General features: G+C 42.9%; 1 protein-coding gene across 1 annotated transcript in view; it reads right to left on the bottom strand.

The window, feature by feature from the left end:
- The window catches only part of oxr1a (oxidation resistance 1a), a 189,070-nt gene that overhangs the window by 91,854 nt on the left and 77,131 nt on the right, over positions 1-20,085 (bottom strand). Inside the window, 1 exon segment of the mRNA XM_080425407.1 lies at positions 18,934-19,130. Coding sequence (XP_080281533.1) covers positions 18,934-19,130 — 197 coding nt within the window.

The following is a 20,085-nucleotide window of genomic DNA, read 5'->3' as shown; positions in this document are numbered from 1 at the left end:
AGGCATATCTTTTGTTGTCGTAGTGGGCCAACGTGTTCACTGGATATAAAAACAAACTAAACAAAGTGTGAGGGCCTAAGCAGACGGACACTTTACAAAACATGCACAGTAAAAAGTCCAAAGTGAATTCAGAGTGCAAAAGTAGCCCAAATGGACCCTTGTGGGTGCATTTTTACGCTCTCAGAGTTCAATTAACACCGACGACGTTATGCCTCTCGTTATGCCTCTCATGCCCGATACTGCTATTGCGAAATGCTATTGCAGTTACACCATTACACTATTTCAAGCCACCGTTGTTTTCTCTCTCTCAGGCCGGTCCGGTAGGGTGGCTTACAGTGATGGATGACCGGTGGCGCCAGAGCAGGCTATCTTTCACCACTGCCTCCATTGCCCCTGCTCATGGTCATCTATCCTCTGTGGGCGTCTGTGCTGTCTTGAGGCCGGGTGGCCTCCACGACTGATGACCACTGGCTTCACAGGAGGAACACATCCGCCTACTGGGTGTTCATGGAGTGCTCTCTATCCCTCTTTATCCATCTCTTCTCTCTATGTACACACATCTTTGTCCTTCCCTCTCTCTCTCTCTCTCTCTCTCTCACACTCACACACACACACGTTTGTATTACTATACTTGTGGGGACCCCATTTTTAACTCTAACCCTCAAGTCTGAGTTCAATTGCACGCCAGTGTCATGCACCCAAAATAGTCGATCTGCAAGCTCGCAACGCATTGTGAGCTTGTAGATCTGGTATTTTGGGTGTGCAACAGCATCGCACAACTAAGTATAAATCTACCATTTTTCCAGTGAGAAAATTGTCCTCACAACGTCTATTTCTCAAACGCACACACACACACACACACACACACACACACACACACACACACACACACACACACACACACACACACACACACACACACACACACACACACACACACACACACACACACACACACACACACACACACACACACACACACACACACACCTCTGTTGCCTCCCTGCTCCCTGGTGAACCTGTTGTTTATGACGAGGAGTCTAGCTGCAAAATGCCGTTCCACTAGCAGTCTCCAGGGGAGGTTTAATTTCAGTCCGCAAGTAAGACGAGAGGAAGAGAGTAAGTGGGAGGATAGAAAGAGAGAGAGAGAGAGAGAGAGAGAGAGAGACAGGGAAGGAGAGATTAACTGAATGAAAAGAGGGAGTGAGAGAGAGAGAGAAACAGAGGGAGGGCAGAGGTAAAGAGGGAGAGGCCTGTATCAGACATGCACCGCTGAGCTCTTCGTGTGGGCTGCTTATTAAAATAATAAAGGCCAGCCTTGGACTGAAGGTTGAGGCCACAATAAAAATGACAAGGAAAGAGGGGGAGAGAGAGAGACAGAGATAGGGGGGGGCAGATGGATCATCAGTGAAATAAACAAAACAAATTTTCCTCTATGTCAATGTCCAGTTTATGATCTCCATTGAACTCTGTGGGTGGGAGTTAATTGCTTTCTGTTAAAGTCAGCCACAGTCATATATTTCATCATTATTCTAAACGGTCGCCGATGAATCAACTCCAGGGCTGTACAGGAGCCACCGCCGTGGCGTCATGTTCTTGGGGAGCCACGCTTATGAGCACAGGCTGCTGACAGATGCAGTGGAAGGGCAACTTGAAATGAAACAAAATTTGATCCTCCCTCCCCCCCCAAAAAAAGACATATTTAAAATCCAACAAAGTAAAATAGTGAGAGATTCTGCTCTCTCTCTCTCTCTATCTACCATAAAACTGTCCTCACGCTGGACACTGTTCATTTATCACTTGATATTGCCTGTGCTACAAGCACACTAAATTGGATAATGAATCTCTCCCTCGGAAGGAAAAAAATGGTAGATGGATAATTTTCTGGTTAAATTGCGACCTAAAGTGTGTAAGCTGTTACTGTGCACTTAACCCATTAAGACCTGAGGCCGCTTCTAAAAATGTTCTAAATCCTAACAGTTTTTCGGAAAAAAATATTTAAAAAATCATTTTCAAGATTTTTTAAAAATAGCAGATCTACAAGCTCATAGCGCGGCACTCGGTGCCGCGCTATGAGCTTGTATATCTGCTATTTTTGAATAGCCAAAGAAATCTAAAATGACACAGATGCGTTCCCGGTCTTAATGGGTTAAAGAGCTTTTTTGATCCACAAGACCTGCGTGAATGAATTGGGATCCAATAGTCCAAAACGTATTAATACTTAATGAAACATGATCCAATTAATATCTCGCTAAAGCTACAGTGTGATCTTGCAGAGACATTAGTTCATTTGAACCTCACAGTGCTGATGATTAACTGAAGAATGCAGGGCTTGCTTATTTGAGAATATGAGAATTCCTCGAAGATGTGCAAAAATCTCTTTTCAGGACAGAGAGTAAGCAAGCAAGAAAGAAAGAATACTGGTGGGAGAATAGCTTTGGAATGACAGAAGGGAGAGTCATTTTGAAGTCCATCACTGAGGGAGAAAAATGTACAACAAGAACTGTAGTAACAAGACAGGGTGTAATAGTGGTGTGGCTTCATGTGGCCAGTTTAGGACGTCAGTCATGTGACGTACTCAGGGGTGCAATGCTCACAGGACGGCCTTGCACGCCGTGCATGAAAAAATTTGACCAGGAGCACGCGCAGGCACACGCATAGATTTAAAACTACTTTAAATTCACACCTGAACAAAGTTTTCAAAGGCTCCCGACTCACACCTAGCGAATTAACATAGGAATAAGCCTAGATGCATATCAATTGTCCATTGTGTGACTTGCAGTGTAGGTGTTAAGCGACGTGCGCGTCATTGAAATAGAGTACAAGAACATACCAAATGAGCATTGCATGCCTTGACGTACTGTATCTACGCATGAATCCTAATTTGAGCAAAGTTTCAGCCCGATCCAACCACCACTGACTATATAATTAAAGTGAAATATAAAAAACACGTCTCTTTGAAAAACGCGGGGAGTTACTTCCTTGGCCTACAGGCAGCGTGCCCAAGACATCTATCGGTTTGCAAGATTAGCCGCACGCGCACACACACACACACACACACACACACACACACACACACACACACACACACACACACACACACACACACACACACACACACACACACACACACACACACACACACACACACACACACACACACACACACACACACACACACACACACACACACACACTTAGACGGCTTGCCTCCTACAGAGCCACACCGTAAAAAGCTATACAAATATTTCTGTATGAGCTTTTAAACATAATGCCTACTATAGAACTCTGACAGGTCAGAAAGAGCCCTGCACAAGAGACAGATAGTGTTATAGAATGGTTGATGTATTGTAATGGCAAACCATGGGATTACTATCACTGTTATAAGCCATATGTGGACATAACTTATGGATTTATTGTCAAGTATTTTATTCTTGAAAAAGAGGAGAGATCCGAGCACAAAATAACGGAGGAGAGGCCGTAAAGTCAAGGTACTTTAACTTTTTGTAAACATGATTAAAGTGCCTTTATTTTACTCCCTCTCCGTTATTCTTTAAGTGCTCGGATCTCTCCTGTTTTTCAAGTTTGGGTTCCCGTTGATCCTAGAAGCACCAATCTACGTTTTTAACGTAACTTTTATCTCCGTTGAGCACCTGGTTAATCTCTCGCTCTCTCTCTTTGCAAGTATATTTTATTCTGTTTTATTACCCACCACCAAGAGAACAACATATGAATGTGTATACTGGACTAGAGAACACAGAAGTCAGTATTTCAGTAACCCTGAAACTTGAACAAAATGTGAGCAACACCTGTTTCATGCCATTTTCCAACAACAAGTGTCACACTTAAGGTCCTTACACACCGGCGAATATGCGAATATACGCAAAATTCGGACTCGTTCTGAATAATTAAAAGACGCTTTTTCGCTTCGCGAAACTGATGTGGACGCTTGCATTGACGTTATAAGGTTTTTAAAAAAAACATATTTATTCGCATGAAGAATTCGCCCCGGTGTGTAAGGACCTTTACTCTTGACATATAAAAGATTGCCGAATACACCGATACTTTCAATACACTGTTGTACATTGCCTTTCAACACAAAATGATTGCATCCTTTGAGCACCCTGCGATGCAATGCCTCCATCCGACAATGTTCTAGAACCTCTGCATTCAGTGAGATGTATTAACCCATTAAGACCGGGAACGCAGACGTTCAGATATACAAGCTCATATATCAGATATACAAGCTCAAAAATAGCAGATCTACAAGCTTATTGCGCGGCACCGAGTGCCGCGCTATAAGCTTGTAGATCTGCTATTTTTTTTTGAAAAATCTTAGTGCAAATCTTTGGAGTGAACATTTGTAACTCAATCCTTCCACATTTTTTTGAAAAACGTATGTCAGTGCTTCTCAAACTTTTTCATGTCAAGGACCCCCAAAAATAAGGACCCCAGAGGCAAAGATTTGAGTACAAAATGTTCCCTTTAAAATATATATATATATATTCAAATATTTGAAAAAAAAATCATGATTTCCCCTAAAAAAAATGCAGATCTACAATGCCGCGTTATGAGCTTGTATATCTGCAATTTTTTAATAGCCTAAGAAATCTAAAATGACAGAGATGTGTTCCCGGATTGAATGGGTTAATGAATGCACTAAGCATTGACCCGTGAGTGAAGACTGCATACTGCACTGCCCAGCCAAATCCTGTCCTCCAGCTATTCTTCCTCTTGGATAAACCAGTGCACGGCCAACCTAGCCCCAGAGCGCATACATCTTCATTCTAATCAGAGCTGGGGGGAGGGGGATTGGTGGGCTCAAGGTTTGTCAAGATGAGTCATCAACATGGCTTCTTTCAAATAAAGGATGGTTTCCCACCATTTGGTGTCAGAAAATGCCATTTTGAGCACTCAGTAATATCTCAGAATGGAACATACAGAACCACTAAATAATGTGTCAACTGCACTATCCATTATGCTTAACCCATTAAGACCTGAAGCCGATTCTACAAATGTCTTCTAAATCCCAACAGTATTCTCAAAAAACGTCTGTTTCTATATCAGTGGTGCTCAAACTTTTTCATGTCAAGGACCCCCAAAATGATATGTGTTTGGCCGCCGACCCCCATCTCAAAATGTTTTGTTCCAGGGACCCCCAGAAGCAAAGAATAGAGTTAAAAATGTTCGCTTTAAACAATATATATTCAAAGATTTGCACACATTTTCACGATTTTTCAAAAATAGCAGATCTACAAGCTCATAGCGCGGCACTCGGTGTATTTTTGAAGTGTAAAATAATGCTTTTTAGCTCAAATGAAAAGGTGACACAGATGCGTTTCAGGTCTTAAAGGGTTAAAGGAATAACTTAATCAGGCTTTGTGATATCTAAGCAATATCAATTTTACAAGATTGCGATTCAAATAGTCGTCCATGCTGTGGTGAATTCATTATTGTGCAAATAAAAGTTATTGTGCAGTTCCAGTTTCAGTTTCTGTGCTCCTCAAAAGTATTGGCTAAGCTGCCAAAATGTGATGGAGGAAAATATGCTGTAGGTGAACCTTTCACGGGGTAACATAACACTAACATGACTTTTCTCTATTAGTAGCTCATTCTGCCACAGCCTCAATGGAAATGCGTCAGATACGGGCAACATATAGCTCTTTTAAAAGTAATAGGCCACCATAAATTCATGAGAAAAAACGAAAACGAATATCAACCGTTATGTGGAGTGGCAGATCTGATTTTCTCTCTGCTGTAAAATGAATCAATAGCAGTGGCCGGCCGTAGCGTTCCACGCTACAGAACTGCTTACTCTTCATTTGAGCTATATGTAATCAATCCTAGCCAAAGGATGGCTGGAGTCCTTTTCAAACTAAGTGGGGGAACAGTGGGATTACTAGCACCATGGCATTTATAAATTGAGCCCAACGAGAAGAGGGCCGCCAAGAGACTCCCGGTCAACGTAATTACACCGGCAGGCCAATAAATCCGGCCCACAGATCTTTTACAGTAGCACTGCAGTAAATTCAGTGGCAAGGCTCCTTCCTTCCGTCGCTTGGTTGCACTGCAGAGTAAAATCAAATTGTTTTCATTGCTTTGTTAAAAAAAAAAAAGGGGGAAAAAAGTGTATTTGGCCATTAGGAATGTCTGTTGCCTTTGGTTCCGTCTGGCCATGGCCATTGTTCCCCATAGTTGTGATTTAGATGTACAGAGACGTATGTTGCAGATCCTGGGGGAGTCCATAGTGCCTCAGTGCTGACTCATAGCCATGACAGCTTATTGTTTGTGGATAAGAATTTACATTTAGCAGCCTTGAAGTGGCGCAGCTGAAGCCCTTGAAGTCATAATGTTATTATTTCCTTTTGAAAATGCTGAAGGACACGGCGAGCGCTTAAAAAACACTCAATTGAGCTTGAAGACACTACATAGTCTCTGTAGACATTTGGAAATGATACAACGTCAAGAGATCCAACTAAAAGGACTTTTGTTTTGCTGCATGAACGCCAAGCACGTCATTGTGACATTGAGACAGGCTGACCTGAGAACATGTCATCCTGTGTCTGTGTCTGTGTGTGTGTGTGTGTGTGTGTGTGTGTGTGTGTGTGTGTGTGTGTGTGTGTGTGTGTGTGTGTGTGTGTGTGTGGGTGGGTGGTATGGGTGAGCGAGTGCATACATGTGCGTGTGCGAGCTTGTGTGTCTAGGTATGTCCATGCCCTTGTCCATACACACTCATCTTGACCAGTAGATTTATTGCCCGATAACCCTGTTTTACGGTTGAGGAGGTTAAACGTATTATTGTATCTCTATCACGGCCATAAATATCCAGAAATCAGACAACTCCTTTAATCTGTGGTGACATTGAGTGGTACAGTGGGGTTACATTATCAAAACTCTTGTCTTGGGAAGGCCTGGATTGATGCTGGTCAGGGGGCATGTTCCCCATAATTCAGTCAAGTATCTCCCCCCAGACTCTTCTGGAAACAACCTGGTTAGCATTAGACTGATGGAACCAGGAACTATGATGTCTGCCTTCATCCAATCCCAGGGACAAATGGAAACAACACAAACGTAATTAAATAGGAACAGTTCAAGTATACTGTACGCCACTACCAAACTGAGTGAGCATCGTAATACCAGTGACCGCATCAAGTCGTTTATGTCAGCGGTTCCCCAGCTTGGTAGGCTATGCATTAAGCTACGGCCCCCATAATTCTGAGACAAATGTACAAATGGAACCAAGTGGACCTGTAAGAGTCCATTTGATTCCATTTGTACACCGTCAAGAGTTACAGACGCGTAAGGGTCCATTTGGTTCATAACTATCAATCATTTAGCTGGGGACTCCCTGGAACTCCCCAGACCCCAGTTTGAGGACGACTATTTTATTTGTTATGCTATCGTTATTTTGCTGCATTTTGTGTTAGAATTTGTTTTGTTTTTTTTAAGTACTGTACAAAGGAAGTTAGCAGGTCATGAAACAAAATAAACTTTTTGTGTGACGGGGCACCAGTGGTCATCAATTCCGCAGCATGGCTAGTCTTTGCCAGGACGACACGTGTGCAGCTATGAGAATAATAAGCACTGAGTAAAAAGTCAAAACCAAGGAAAACAGAGGTGACCTTCTCTGCCCGAATCAAAGTTAACATCATAGCTGTTTTATTGCTCTCTAGGGCTGACCAAAGCATATTATTAACCTTTGTGGAAATGGTTTCTAAGCAATCCCAAGTCATTGCAGAATGGGTGAGTGTGTGAGTGTGTGTGCTGTAGGTATGTGTACATGCATGCTTGCCTCATACTGTCCTGAGTGAGGACAATTACTTCTGACATGAGTACAAGGACACAGTTAAACAAAGCAGCCATGCGCTTCTCTGTCCGAGTGACATAAATTAACCAAGTTGCCCGTAACAATAAAAGGATCTCTTCTGATCCACTCAAGAGAGGACAAACCTCTCCAACAATATTGATATTGTTGTGCTAACAGGTTCGACCTAGACAGAACAAGACTAAGAGTCTAAAAGCCTCTAGTAGCGGCGCTGCTCTTTCAGAGCCGATGCAATAATTAACATGCATCGTTACCGACTCGCGTGACGCCCATTACAGTATAACATTTACATTTTTTTAAAATATATTTTTGGGGGCTTTTCTGCCCTTATTGATAGGTATGCAGTAGACTGACAGGCAATGGGGAGAGAGACGGGGTGACACACAGCAAAGGTCGTCGGGATCGGGAGTCGAACCCGCGACACGCTGTCAGGCTGGATTACCAGCCTACAGTAGGTGCCCAGACGGTTACGCCAACTGCCCGGGGCCCATTACAATATTACATGGCCTGTCCAGAATCATTGTTTAATGTTGTGCATACACAATGAATTGCTTCCGCACCTTTTCATCCAACCAGACCAAAGCAGGCGAAATCCCAAGAAAATACCCTATGTGAATACATCTTTTAAGATTTTTTTTGGTGTGGCTTTTATGCCTTTATTGACAGGATAGTAGGCTGACAGGAAATGGGGAGAGAGAGATGGGGAGTGACATGCAGCAAAGGCCGTCGGGATCGGGACTCGAAGCCGCGACGCCCTGTCAGGCTACTTTGGAGCCTAGGTATACCTAGACCATTATGGCAGGCCGAATACATCCTTTAAAAGTGTAAACATGAATATCTCCCCAGACAGCACAAGTCGTATGGACAGCAAGATGGAGGCCTAGAAGAGTGAAGCAAGGAAGTGATGAACGTGTGTGTGTGTAAAGGAGTGTGTGTGTGTGCTTGTGTTAGTGAGAGAGAGAGGAGAGAGAGGAGAGAGAGAGAGACTATTGGATTTGTGGTGTAGCTAAGCTGCCTGCTGATGCTACGCTACCAGTCTGCTGTATGCTGTCCAGGCGGGAAGGCTTGGGCTTATCTCAGCACACACAAGCAGCTCTGCTGGTACGGGCAGCATGGCATGGCTGGAGGGTGCCTCTGTCAGAGCATGACAGATAGCTCTTACTCTCTGTCCCTCTCTGTCTCTCCATCCTCTCTCTCTTTCAATGCCCCTCCAGTCTCTTCGGTGAAAACATGCAGGTTTTTTTTTAAATACTGACACACATCATGGGTACCTGTATTGAAGAGGCATCGTCCTAGCCTTAGAGCCTATATTCATGGTGGTGACATGGAACACTATTTCCTTGCAATTTGATTTGGACATTTCCCTACATTTCCCGGTTCTGCTATGTCCTGTGTTCTTCCTGGTCTGGAAGGAGTGTGGACGTGGCATTTGAAGGAACAATAAAAACGTTAAACGTTACTATGAAATTCATCCTGGGTGGCACAGTGGCTATCACTGTTGCCTCGCAGCAAGAAGATCCCGAGTTCAAACCCCAGCAGGGGTCCTTTCTGTGTGGCGTTTGCATGTTCTCCCTGTGTTTGCATTAGATTTCCTCCGAGTTCTGCGGTTTTCTACCACACCAAGAGACATGCATGATGCTAGGTACATACTCGTGCCAATACCCTTGACCAAGGTAATAACATTACAACTGGAGTTGGTCCCCAAGCCCTGCACAATGGCTGCTCACTTCTCCTAAGGATGGGTCAATAAAGTATATTAAATCAAAATCAAATAAAAATCCTGCAAACAGCTTTTTTGTTTTGTTTGTTTACCCCCTCAATGGCAATGTCAGTCGGTTGGTCATTCTGACTATCCGACACTTTGGTTCAAAACAAGATATCTCGGCTGGATTGCCATTAATCTTTATGTGCACCTTCTTGCTTCGCGGCGGATGAATCATACTTATTTTAGTGACCCCATGTTTATTCCTCTAACGCCGCCCCTTTAAGCCAAAATGTCCATGTTCACACTAGAAATCTCAAACTCGCGACACGTTGTGAGCTTGCAGACCTGCTATGTTTTTGCAGAATGTTCACCTATTATGACATGAACAGAAAAGGGACGCCTGGGTTCATGTGGATAATAGGGATCAGTGTGAAAAGTCGATCAGGTGTAACACATGACCTATCTTTACAAAACACCTAATCATTAATTAAGCACACTACAAATGTATAATAATTCTGATGATAAACACAATATAGTACATATATCGTCCCTGATATGATCTGTTTGAGCCAATGTGTACTGGTAGTAGTATAATCAATCATATTAGCCATCAACACAGCAATACGGCGGAAATCTGTAACTTTACTTTGCTTGTATAGGGTGTATACGTTTGTATACTTTTTTGTAATTATTGATGGCGTCTTTCTTGTTCTGCACCAGGCATGATGATTGTATAGGGTGTATACGTCTGTATGCTTTTATTTATTAATAATTGATGGTGTCTTTATTGTGATGTTACTGTACTCTTCTGTGCTTACAATATTTTCCCTGTGATATTTCACATTAGACTATACAGATTATAATAAGCTTACATTAGTGTTCAAACCTTTTTTGAGCATTTATATCTTTAACAGGCAGTTCCGAATTCGATAGTTCCGACCGGCAAACAAAATGTTCACGCTGTGCTTGTCATACTTGGCCACAGTATAATTCAAAGACAGGTTCATGCAATGTGGCAGGTTGCCAGCAGGACTTTTAGACTCTTAGTCTTGTTTTTTTCAACGTGTCTTTTTTGTTTTGTTTTGTCATCTACTCAAGAACATCTCTGTTCAAATTAAACACTGACGGCATTGGGTTTTGTGAGCAGAATTGCAGAAAGCTACTTGGAGAAGCAACACACATACACAGGCGTACATTAACGCAAATCGAATGTAACCTGCACACTAGGTACATGAAAGCACACAACCACGCATGCATGCATGCGCACACACACACAAACACACACACGTACACACGTCAGGATCCTAGAGCCTCTGAGGTAATAATGTCAATCATGCCACTCCAGCAGGCTCCATCAGACTGGAATCATTTGACATTTCGGGCCAGACAACAATCTGTTAAAGATCGCAAGTGAATTCACACTAACAGCTGTCTGGAAAACGGAGGCCCAAAACCACTGGTCCATGAAGGGTTTAGATTTTGTAGCCCAAAAGTCTAATGTTATCACTCAGAAAAATTCAATTCTATATCCTTTGAAAAGTCCCATTTTTCAAGGGAAAAACACCTACAAAAAAACAATGATGTCTCTCACTTGTGTAATTGCCACCGCTGGCTATGACTCGGATGTGTAAACACAAGCAACGTACCACCTGAGACAATGACATCAAACGGCAAAAGAAAGCAATACTCATGTACAGCCTAAAGCACTTGGCTATAACTGCCAACTACCATAATGGTTAGCACCCAGTCCTATAACTGCCAACTGCCATAATGGCACCCAGTCGGACAACATGCTGTGACTATACAGCTGTAATGAATTATAGGAAGAAGAAAAAATATGTTAGTTTCAAGCTGAGCAGCAAGAAGAGCCAGTATTCCAGTAGGTACGCAAGCGAAGGCACACACAAAACCACAACAAAGGGGCCACCAGTATGGTAGCTAAGGCCCGAGCTGACACTTCCTTCGATGTATTGAACGGCTGCTAATTTAATTCCAGCCAGTGAGTCCCTTAACATGGAACTGCATATCAAACAACCTATGGTGGGGGCCTAAGGCCAGTTAGTGTATCGCTCCCCCAGCACCAATTCCTCTCCTCTTCGACCAGGCAGTGAAAATTCAATGAATAACTAACATGGGAATAATCATTCACATGCTGTCGGTGGCGGGGCCATGGCTCTCGGGGCATGAGGGTATGCAAAAGCGGGTGGTACTGTCTTGTTTATTAGCATTTCCTCTGTCAGGTACACACTGTGTAGGACACTGTAGAAGCAGGATCAGGTTTTTTTGTGCTAACAACAGTCAACATACTGACAAACGGTTTGCCCTTTCAAGAGCTCCTGGGAGGACTTTGCGTGATACTTAAAATAGCCTTATGACCATTATGGCAAATTCTCCTCATTTCCTAGAATGTCATCTGAGCCAAGTCTGGTCATCTTCGCCGGTACTCCCTCCCTCTCTCTTTGCTGTCCGGGTGTCCGCACAGATGAGCCAAACAACAGCGTAATGGGATAAAATGTGTCACCTCAAGACTGTAGTCAAGGTTGGACCAATGAACTGTGGCAATCTGTCAGTTCTCTCTCTCTCTCTCTCTCTCTCTCTCTCTCTCTCTCTCTCTCTCTCTCTCTCTCTCTCTCTCTCTCTCTCTCTCTCTCTCTCTCTCTCTCTCTCTCTCTCTCTCTCTCTCTCTCTCTCTCTCTCTCTCTCTCTCTCTCTCTCTCTCTCTCTCTCTCTCTCTCTCTCTCTCTCTCTCTCTCTCTCTCTCTCTCTCTCTCTCTCTCTCTCTCTCCCCTGAGGTCGTAGAAATGCACAGAGGTAGAGAAGGAGAGGGGGATGGAGGGCAAGAGTGGGCAAAAAAGGCACAAAGGCAAGACAGACAAATGGTGGAGAGGTGCAGTCTAAAAGACATCCTCTTAGAGGCCATTATCTGAAGTGACATGCTGTTAAGACTCTGTGCTCTCCTTGCAAAGCCATCTGCAGGAGGTACAGTGGCCACATCGCTCACCTGTTAAGTGTCAAGTGCTCATCTTGACCTGCCTGAGTCTTCATCCTTCATGTTGTATGAATCATTTCAATGCATAGTATCGAGAAGAAGGTAAAACATCCACACACTGGTTTAACCCATTGAGACCTGAGGCCGATTCTACAAATGTCCTCTAAATCTTCGGATCTTTCTGAAAGACTTATGTTGCTATATCAGTGGTTCACAAAACTTTTCGATTTAAGGACCCCCAAAATTATACAGTATATATTTGGCCATCGTCAACCCCCATCTAAAAATATTTTTGTTCAAGGGGACCCCCAGAAGCTAAGATTTGACTTTAAAATGTTCGCTTTAAAAAATATATTCAAAGACAATAAAAATAAAATTGCAGATCTACTGTACCAGCTCATAGCATGGCACGAAGTGACGTGCTATGAGCAAACAAAGTGCTACAGCATATATACAGTATGTAGCTAAAATCTAAAATGACACAGATGCTTTCCAGGTTTTAACACATTCGGTGCCAAAACCGTAAAATCACGTGTTTTCAAAGAGTAGCGCTTAGGTGCCGAAACCGTAAAATCACGTTTTCAATCTTTTTTCTTTTTTCTTTTTTTTCCACAAGGGGGGGGCCTAGCGCAGCTCTGGAATCACCCGAAGTGATTCTGAGAAGGAAGGGACAGATGGATCACCGTGCCAAAAAACATGGCTCCCCATCCGCTTCCGTTCTCCTTGCAAAAAACCTCTGTAGCTCCTAGGCCTGTCCCCGACTAAGGATTTGTTTAGTCGACTCTAATTGGCGACTAATTGCCAATAGTCGACTGACAGTCGACTAATAAAAAAAATACATTTTATTTCAAAGGGCCAAGTCTACACAGTTTGTTTTGTCTCCAGCAGAGTTTCTAGTGTCTCTATCTCTCTCTGGAAGAGGTTGCACATGAACTCTGCAGCCGCACTGAGGCGCTCCAACACAAACAATACCTACAAAGACGAGGAATAAGAAGAATAAAGTGGAAGTTACGTGTGGTTGCAGGTGTAGACTTGGCCAAAAAACAATTTAAAACATTTTTGGCCCTTACGACTAGAGTCGACTAAGAGACACTTAGTCGACTCGGACCCCCCGCGACTAACCAGTCGACTAGTCGACTTAGTCGAGGTCAGGCCTAGTAGCTCCGAAACATTTTCCGGTGGGGAAAACTAGTCATTTTGGATGCACGATCACTCCGCCATTGTGACTCGCGTGAGAGATGTTATCGTTCCAGGCGTTAGCCAGGACCATCGTGCACCGTGCACGCATGCATTGTTTTTCATGGATTGCTCGTTGTGGAGTCTAGAGCTTTAAACAGCGCAGCGGTGAGACTTCTGGCACCGAACGTAATCTGTTATTCTAAAATTCTGTCACCGAATGTGTTAATGGGTTAAAGCTCCCAAAACGTATTTTACTTAATGGCGCAACATTTCGACCTTATAGTTCTTCATCAGGCCTGAGGAAGACCTATAAGGTCGAAACCTTGCGAAACCTTGGTGAACAAGGATAAACATAACATGGGTTAAAGATTGCTGAGGTACTACATATGAATCTCAAAATGACAAATAAAACAAGAATCGCCTATGGTTATTCTCCCAAGACGAAACGCATTCAATAATGGCAAGATGGAACAATGGTTGCAATACAGCTACAACGTTCATTTAATTCACTGCTGATGCAGTGACAGCACAAAGCATATTAAACGAGTCTATAGCTCCAGAGACGTTGTGTTCATCTATGGGCCGTTATTATTTGGTGAGCTCCAGAGTAAATGCTACAGGCTGGCTGACTGTATTAATGATGTAAAGGTCAGACATGGCAGTGTCAGACAGAGAGTCTGGAAGAGTGTGAGGTGTCGTGGGGATTCAGCGAGAAACACTGCAGGTGTCTTGCAGATCAGCTTCGCGCAGATCGCCCAAGCTAAATGCTGTCCTCTCCTGCTTCTTTTTCCCAGCTGCGCTCACCCATTCTTTCTCCTACAGCACATGCCTGCGCTCTCCCATCCTTTCTGCTACATGCCTCCATTTCTTGATAATCTCACTGGATTTCATGTTGTGCCGCTGTCCCTTGCTGTCATGTCAGATGTGCACACACTCTGCAGGGGAAATACCTGCATGCAGACAGCAACAACACTCCATTTCAGGAGCAGACAGCTTATTCCCTTCTTCCTTCATACCCACCTTCAGTCCCTTCCTTACGTCTGTCCTTCTCCCCTTTCCTTCCTTCTGTCCTACCATTATTGGCCTTGGTCTGGTTATTGAAGTGTCTGTGTTAGATGTGACTCTAATGACAGGCCTGTCTGAAGCCGTGGCAGACAGCAAAGCTCGCTGTCTGCCACGTTATTGCTCTCCCATTAGAATAAATTAGCATGATGACTCCTGTAGGATGTGACTAGGGCTCGGTTTGACTACATAAAAATGCCCCAGGGCCAGTCTTAGTGGGGGCCCATCTTAGACAGACAGAAGAGATAGGACAGCAACTAATCAATGTCTAATTATGTGGTAGAACAGCATACATGACTGACACCCTGGGTCCTCCGATATACTGCATAGTGGTGATACAGCCCACGCTCTGAAGAGATTTTAAATTGATACATAGACACCATTAGCTAGGATGTACTGCTACCCGACCAAGGTCTCCAAGACATCTTACAGGTCTATTTCTACACTTTTAAACCTTCTTCAGGCCAAAGACTCGCAACAAGACAAAGTCATTTTAAGCCCCATTTTTGCTTTGCCGACAGTGTCACACGCTGAAAATATCCACGCTCACAATGCGCTGCATCCGTGACACGTTGTGAGCTTGCAGATCTGCTATTTTCGGCGTACAACACCGGTTAAGCATTAGGACGTGGCGGAGAAAAATCGCAGCAGACTGAATTACCCCTTAAAGTTAATTTAGACTCAGAATTTTAGCGTGATATAAGAGGTGGCTTTGCTTTAACTCAACTGTGTTGAGTCATCATTACAGTACATATAATTATAATGGTTGAGTGACTGAGGCTTCCAATCTTCTGCAATTAAAATCTGTGACAGCACCCACTGAAATGGATGATGAATGACAAGAACGGGCAAAATGTCAAGAGTCAGTGCACCTGTCCTGGTATCCCTTTTTATACAGCTATTTCCCTCATTGATTATTGCTGACTGAACCGATACGGATGACCACAAATCAATCCACTCTCTAGTCTAGGGGTCTTCAATGTTTTCAGGCCAAGGACCCCTTAGCTGAGAGACAGATAAAGCAGGGACCCCCTCTACATATTGTATAACATTGTGTTGCAGATTAAACCTTTTCTATCAAATAAATTGGTACTGTAGATTCGTAGACTGGATTCATGTTAGTGTATCAGACATTTAACCACTTAAACCGTCGATACTTAGTAAACTTGACCTTTCACTCTGTACTTGGTCTGATCTTTTTTCCCTTTAAACCAAACCTCTTTGCCGAAAATAGCCGATCTACAAGTTGCGAGGCGTTGAGAGCTTGCAGATATGCTATTTTTGGCTAAAGTTCTCAGAATAGGGATGCGAGGGTTCAAGTGGTTAATGTGAAAAGAAATATCCTATCACACAAAGATTTGTCGCCCCCCCTGTTGTAACTCTGAGGACCCCTTAGGTGTCCCAGACCCCCTGTTGAAGACCCCTGCTCTAGTCAATACCTGGCCCGGTGGGAAGCTTAGTCAATAGATGATGACTCTGTAGAATGATTCTGTACACGTACAGTGTGTGTGACGCTGGCATGCAGGCCTGCAGTGCCATTGTTTTCTGTCAGCCCCTTCTGTGAGGCAACTAATGGACTACAACAGGGGTCTTCAATGTTTTTCAGACCAAGGACGAATACAAGAACACTCGCCCCAAAACACGCTCGCCCTGGGTCAAATCCGGCAACCTCAGAACGGTCGCCACCAGGTATTTCTAAACGTAACCTCAGTAAAACTATGCCTAAACCTAACCTTATTCCTAATCTTAAACCTCAGTAAAACTATGCCTAAAAATGGGGGCGAGTGTGTTTTGGGGCAAGTCTTCCAGTTACCCCAAAGACCTCTTGAGATAGATATAGATAAACCCCACACTATATAATACACATTAAAAGGTAGGGTAAGTGATATTTTTTGGTTAAAACAAACGTTTTTTTGTTAAAAGGTTAAAACACTTTATTGTGAAAGTAAGTATTGCTATATAGAGTGTGTGCAGTAATCTCTTCAATAAACAGGAAAAAGGTGGGTGGAACAATTTCAGCCAATCAGGAACAAGTACCCATTTATCAGCTTCATTGTGTTCCAGTTCAAAATGTATCCTGTGCAAGTTCTCTCCTGATTGGATAAAATAGGTACCCCGTCCTGACAATGCATTTTCTGTTTACTAAAGAGCGGGGGGACTACTGTTACTGAACAAACACTCTAGTCTATATCAATGAATAATATCAGAATATAGAACTATTTAAGACTTAAAGGTAGGGTAGGTGATATTTTTGGGTTAAAACAAAAAGTATTTTGTTAAAAGGTTAAAGCACTATATTCTGATAGTAATCATTGCTATAGAGTGTTTGTTCAGTAACAGGAGTCTCCCTGTCTCTCCAGCTCTTTAATAAACAGAAAAGACATTTTCGAGAGAGAGAGAGAGCAGAGAGAAAGGAGAGAGAGAGAGAATGTATAAATAAAATAAAAAAGCAAAAATAGCAAGCTAACAACACGTTGCGATGTGATGCATTGTGAGCTTATAGATTGGCTATTTTTTTAATTATTGTTAAAGTATGAAATAGGGCTTCAGTGGTTAAACTTTTTAGTTGGCTTTAGTATAAAAACAAATGTTTATGGAATGAAGAGTGGTAATAAAACCTGTTATAGAAACGATTTAGCAGTATGTACAGTATACAGTATGCCCAGAGATTTTGACTTGCCCATTGGTTTTCCCTTCGGCACGAAAAGTTAGAAAAGCACTGGGCTGCAGCCTCATCGGCCATGCTCTTCTCACAACCCCATCACTATTCCTTCTGGCAGAACAGCCAGCTCTGCAAAACCGGGGACAGGTTGTTGATTTTTAAACTGCATTGATTTACATGACTAATCGCCTACTGTATGCTCAAGGACATGTGGGGGAAATCTAATTCACCAGGAGTTCTATTAAGGGGTTGCAAGAGTGTCAAACACTTCTGGTAAATCAAAGAGGAATAGCCTGATGTGATGGATTAGCACAACTTACTTTTGATACTTGTTTTGGTAACAACAACCATCTATTTTGATAAAACTTTTTTGGGGGGGCTTTGGGTAAGCGGTACTGTATGAAACAGGCTGGGGAAAAGTTGTGGTGACAATAAGCTGTACAGAGTTAAATTGTGCTTTGACTTAATGAGAAAGAAACAGCTCAAAGGTTATTGATTATACTGCAGGTTTATACAGCATGCATCCAAACTACACATTCATAAAAATAAAAGAAACACTATCGGTGCACTGGTTCACTTTCATGCTGTACCAAAAGCACACATAATTATAGTCCAATGAAAAAAAAGGGCAGACAAAATTGATGTCTATGCATTTCCTCTTGATTTCCCCATACAATACTATCAGACCTGGCTCGTATCTCCATATTCAATGTTCTCTCCTCTGAGGAGAGTGCCGGGAATCCTAATATCAAACCTCACATTCTTTGTCCTTCTGATTCACTATATGGGTCACTGTGACATTCATAATCAGTTTGTGTGGGTCTCTCTCCTCCTTCCTCTCTACCTCTTTTTCACTCTTCCCCATTCTTCTTTAACCTAACCACCTCTTTCTTTCTTTCTTTCCTTCGCTCATCTTCTGTCTTCCTTCTCTCTCCGTTATCATCAGGCCCAGATGTACAACATTTAAAAGCAACAAGAGCATATTTTAATCATGTTTTGCCTACAGTATGCCCTCTCCCTTTCTAACCTTGAACGGAGCAGCTTGCTAACCCAATCAACGTCAGTGAGGTGAATATAGATGCATTACACTTATGACTGAGTGTGGAATTAGTTTAGCTCAAACTCATTTCATCACCTCAGAGAAGGCAACACCCTACAGTGTAGTTACTAAAGTACCTTCCAAGGCATGAATAGACCGGTAACCGCCAGTGGTCTCCCCCCCCCCGCCCCAAAATAGGATTCATCACTGTGGTAAATCTCATCACAGTCATGTAATTATAATTTGCAGGCAGGAAATTAATTAGGAGATGAGGCACGGGAGAGGCGGCAAAATTTGCCAGAGTACAAAGTTCAGATAACAGGTGAGAGAAACGTGAAGCTACAGTATGAGATTCATGACATACTGTATTGTGACATGACCTGCACCGGTCCACTTTGAAAACTTGTGCCCTGGTAGGAAAGCAGACGTGAAAGAACGTGCACAAGCAGATTTCCGCAACACTCTCACTTACCTATGGTGTAGCCTCGCTTCAGTTCGCCACACCGCGGGCTGAAGCGCTGCGAATTGGTGGCATTGTTTTCCCGCACCGCGAGAGCCGCCTTTGCAACAGGTGGTGAGGCCTTGTTGAGGGACGAGGCCGGCACCAGAGTCGGGGAGAACCCTCCTTGATTGGCAATATCCACCGACTGTGACTTCTGCTTCAGTCTGCTGGGATCAAAGACACAGGACAGTATATTAAAGTCACAACTGTGTAACATTCATTTTAAGAGGTCTCTTTGGTGACGCCTCTGGCAACGTCCCAGTCATTACAGCGTTTGTCTATACTGTATATATGTTTAGGAAAGTATTCAGAAACGGTATTCAATAACTGTAAAGTACATAAATAAATATATATATATTATAAATAGGTACATTTCCGGATCCCATTTTGGCACGAGTGTCGGGGTCAGACACTTGCGAATAAAAATAGTGTTTGATAACGTTAGAGAAGTAGTACAAAAACATTTATGTGGTTTGATTATTGTGAAAAATATACCAGTGAAAGATTATATCAAAAATAACTTTTTAATTTTTAAAGTTACACAGTATGACTTTAGGTTCATGTTCATTGTAAATGTGAAATTCTCCATGTCATTGCAAAGTATGAATACGCAATGGAAATACAGGATGGCCATGACCATGGACGGACATGGCTAAAGAAGATATGGTTTCGTGTATACATGGTAAATGACAAACGTGTTCATCAAAGAGCATTTACATCCAAGGTTATTGATATTGATGGGTTTGCCATTGAAATGTAATTGAGCAAGACATTTTTTGCAGCTACAAGGTTTTCGTTAGAGGGAATCGATAAGGTAATCACAATCTTGTTTAGGGTGAATTTATTTACATTGCCCTGCTCATCAAATGCAAATCCTCTTTGATAGGAGAGATAAAGCATTGACTTGGACATTAGGAGTGCGCTAAAATCATCTTTGTATCAGTATTTACCTCCGGGCTATGGTCGATGCTTACACCCCTGCCCGACCACTTCGGTCTGCCACCTCGGGGCGACTGATTGCCTCGTCACTCAAGGGTCCTTCTGGCCGATCTACACGGTCACAACCTTTTTCTGTTCTGGCCCCACAATGGTGGAATGAACAGCAGCAGAGTCACTGCCCAT

The sequence above is a fragment of the Gymnoscopelus braueri genome (genome assembly GCF_963280865.1).
Source record: "Gymnoscopelus braueri genome assembly, chromosome: 4".
NCBI lineage: Eukaryota > Metazoa > Chordata > Actinopteri > Myctophiformes > Myctophidae > Gymnoscopelus > Gymnoscopelus braueri.
The sequence above is the reverse complement of the archived record's forward strand: the minus strand, read 5'-3'. Positions and strand labels throughout refer to the sequence as shown.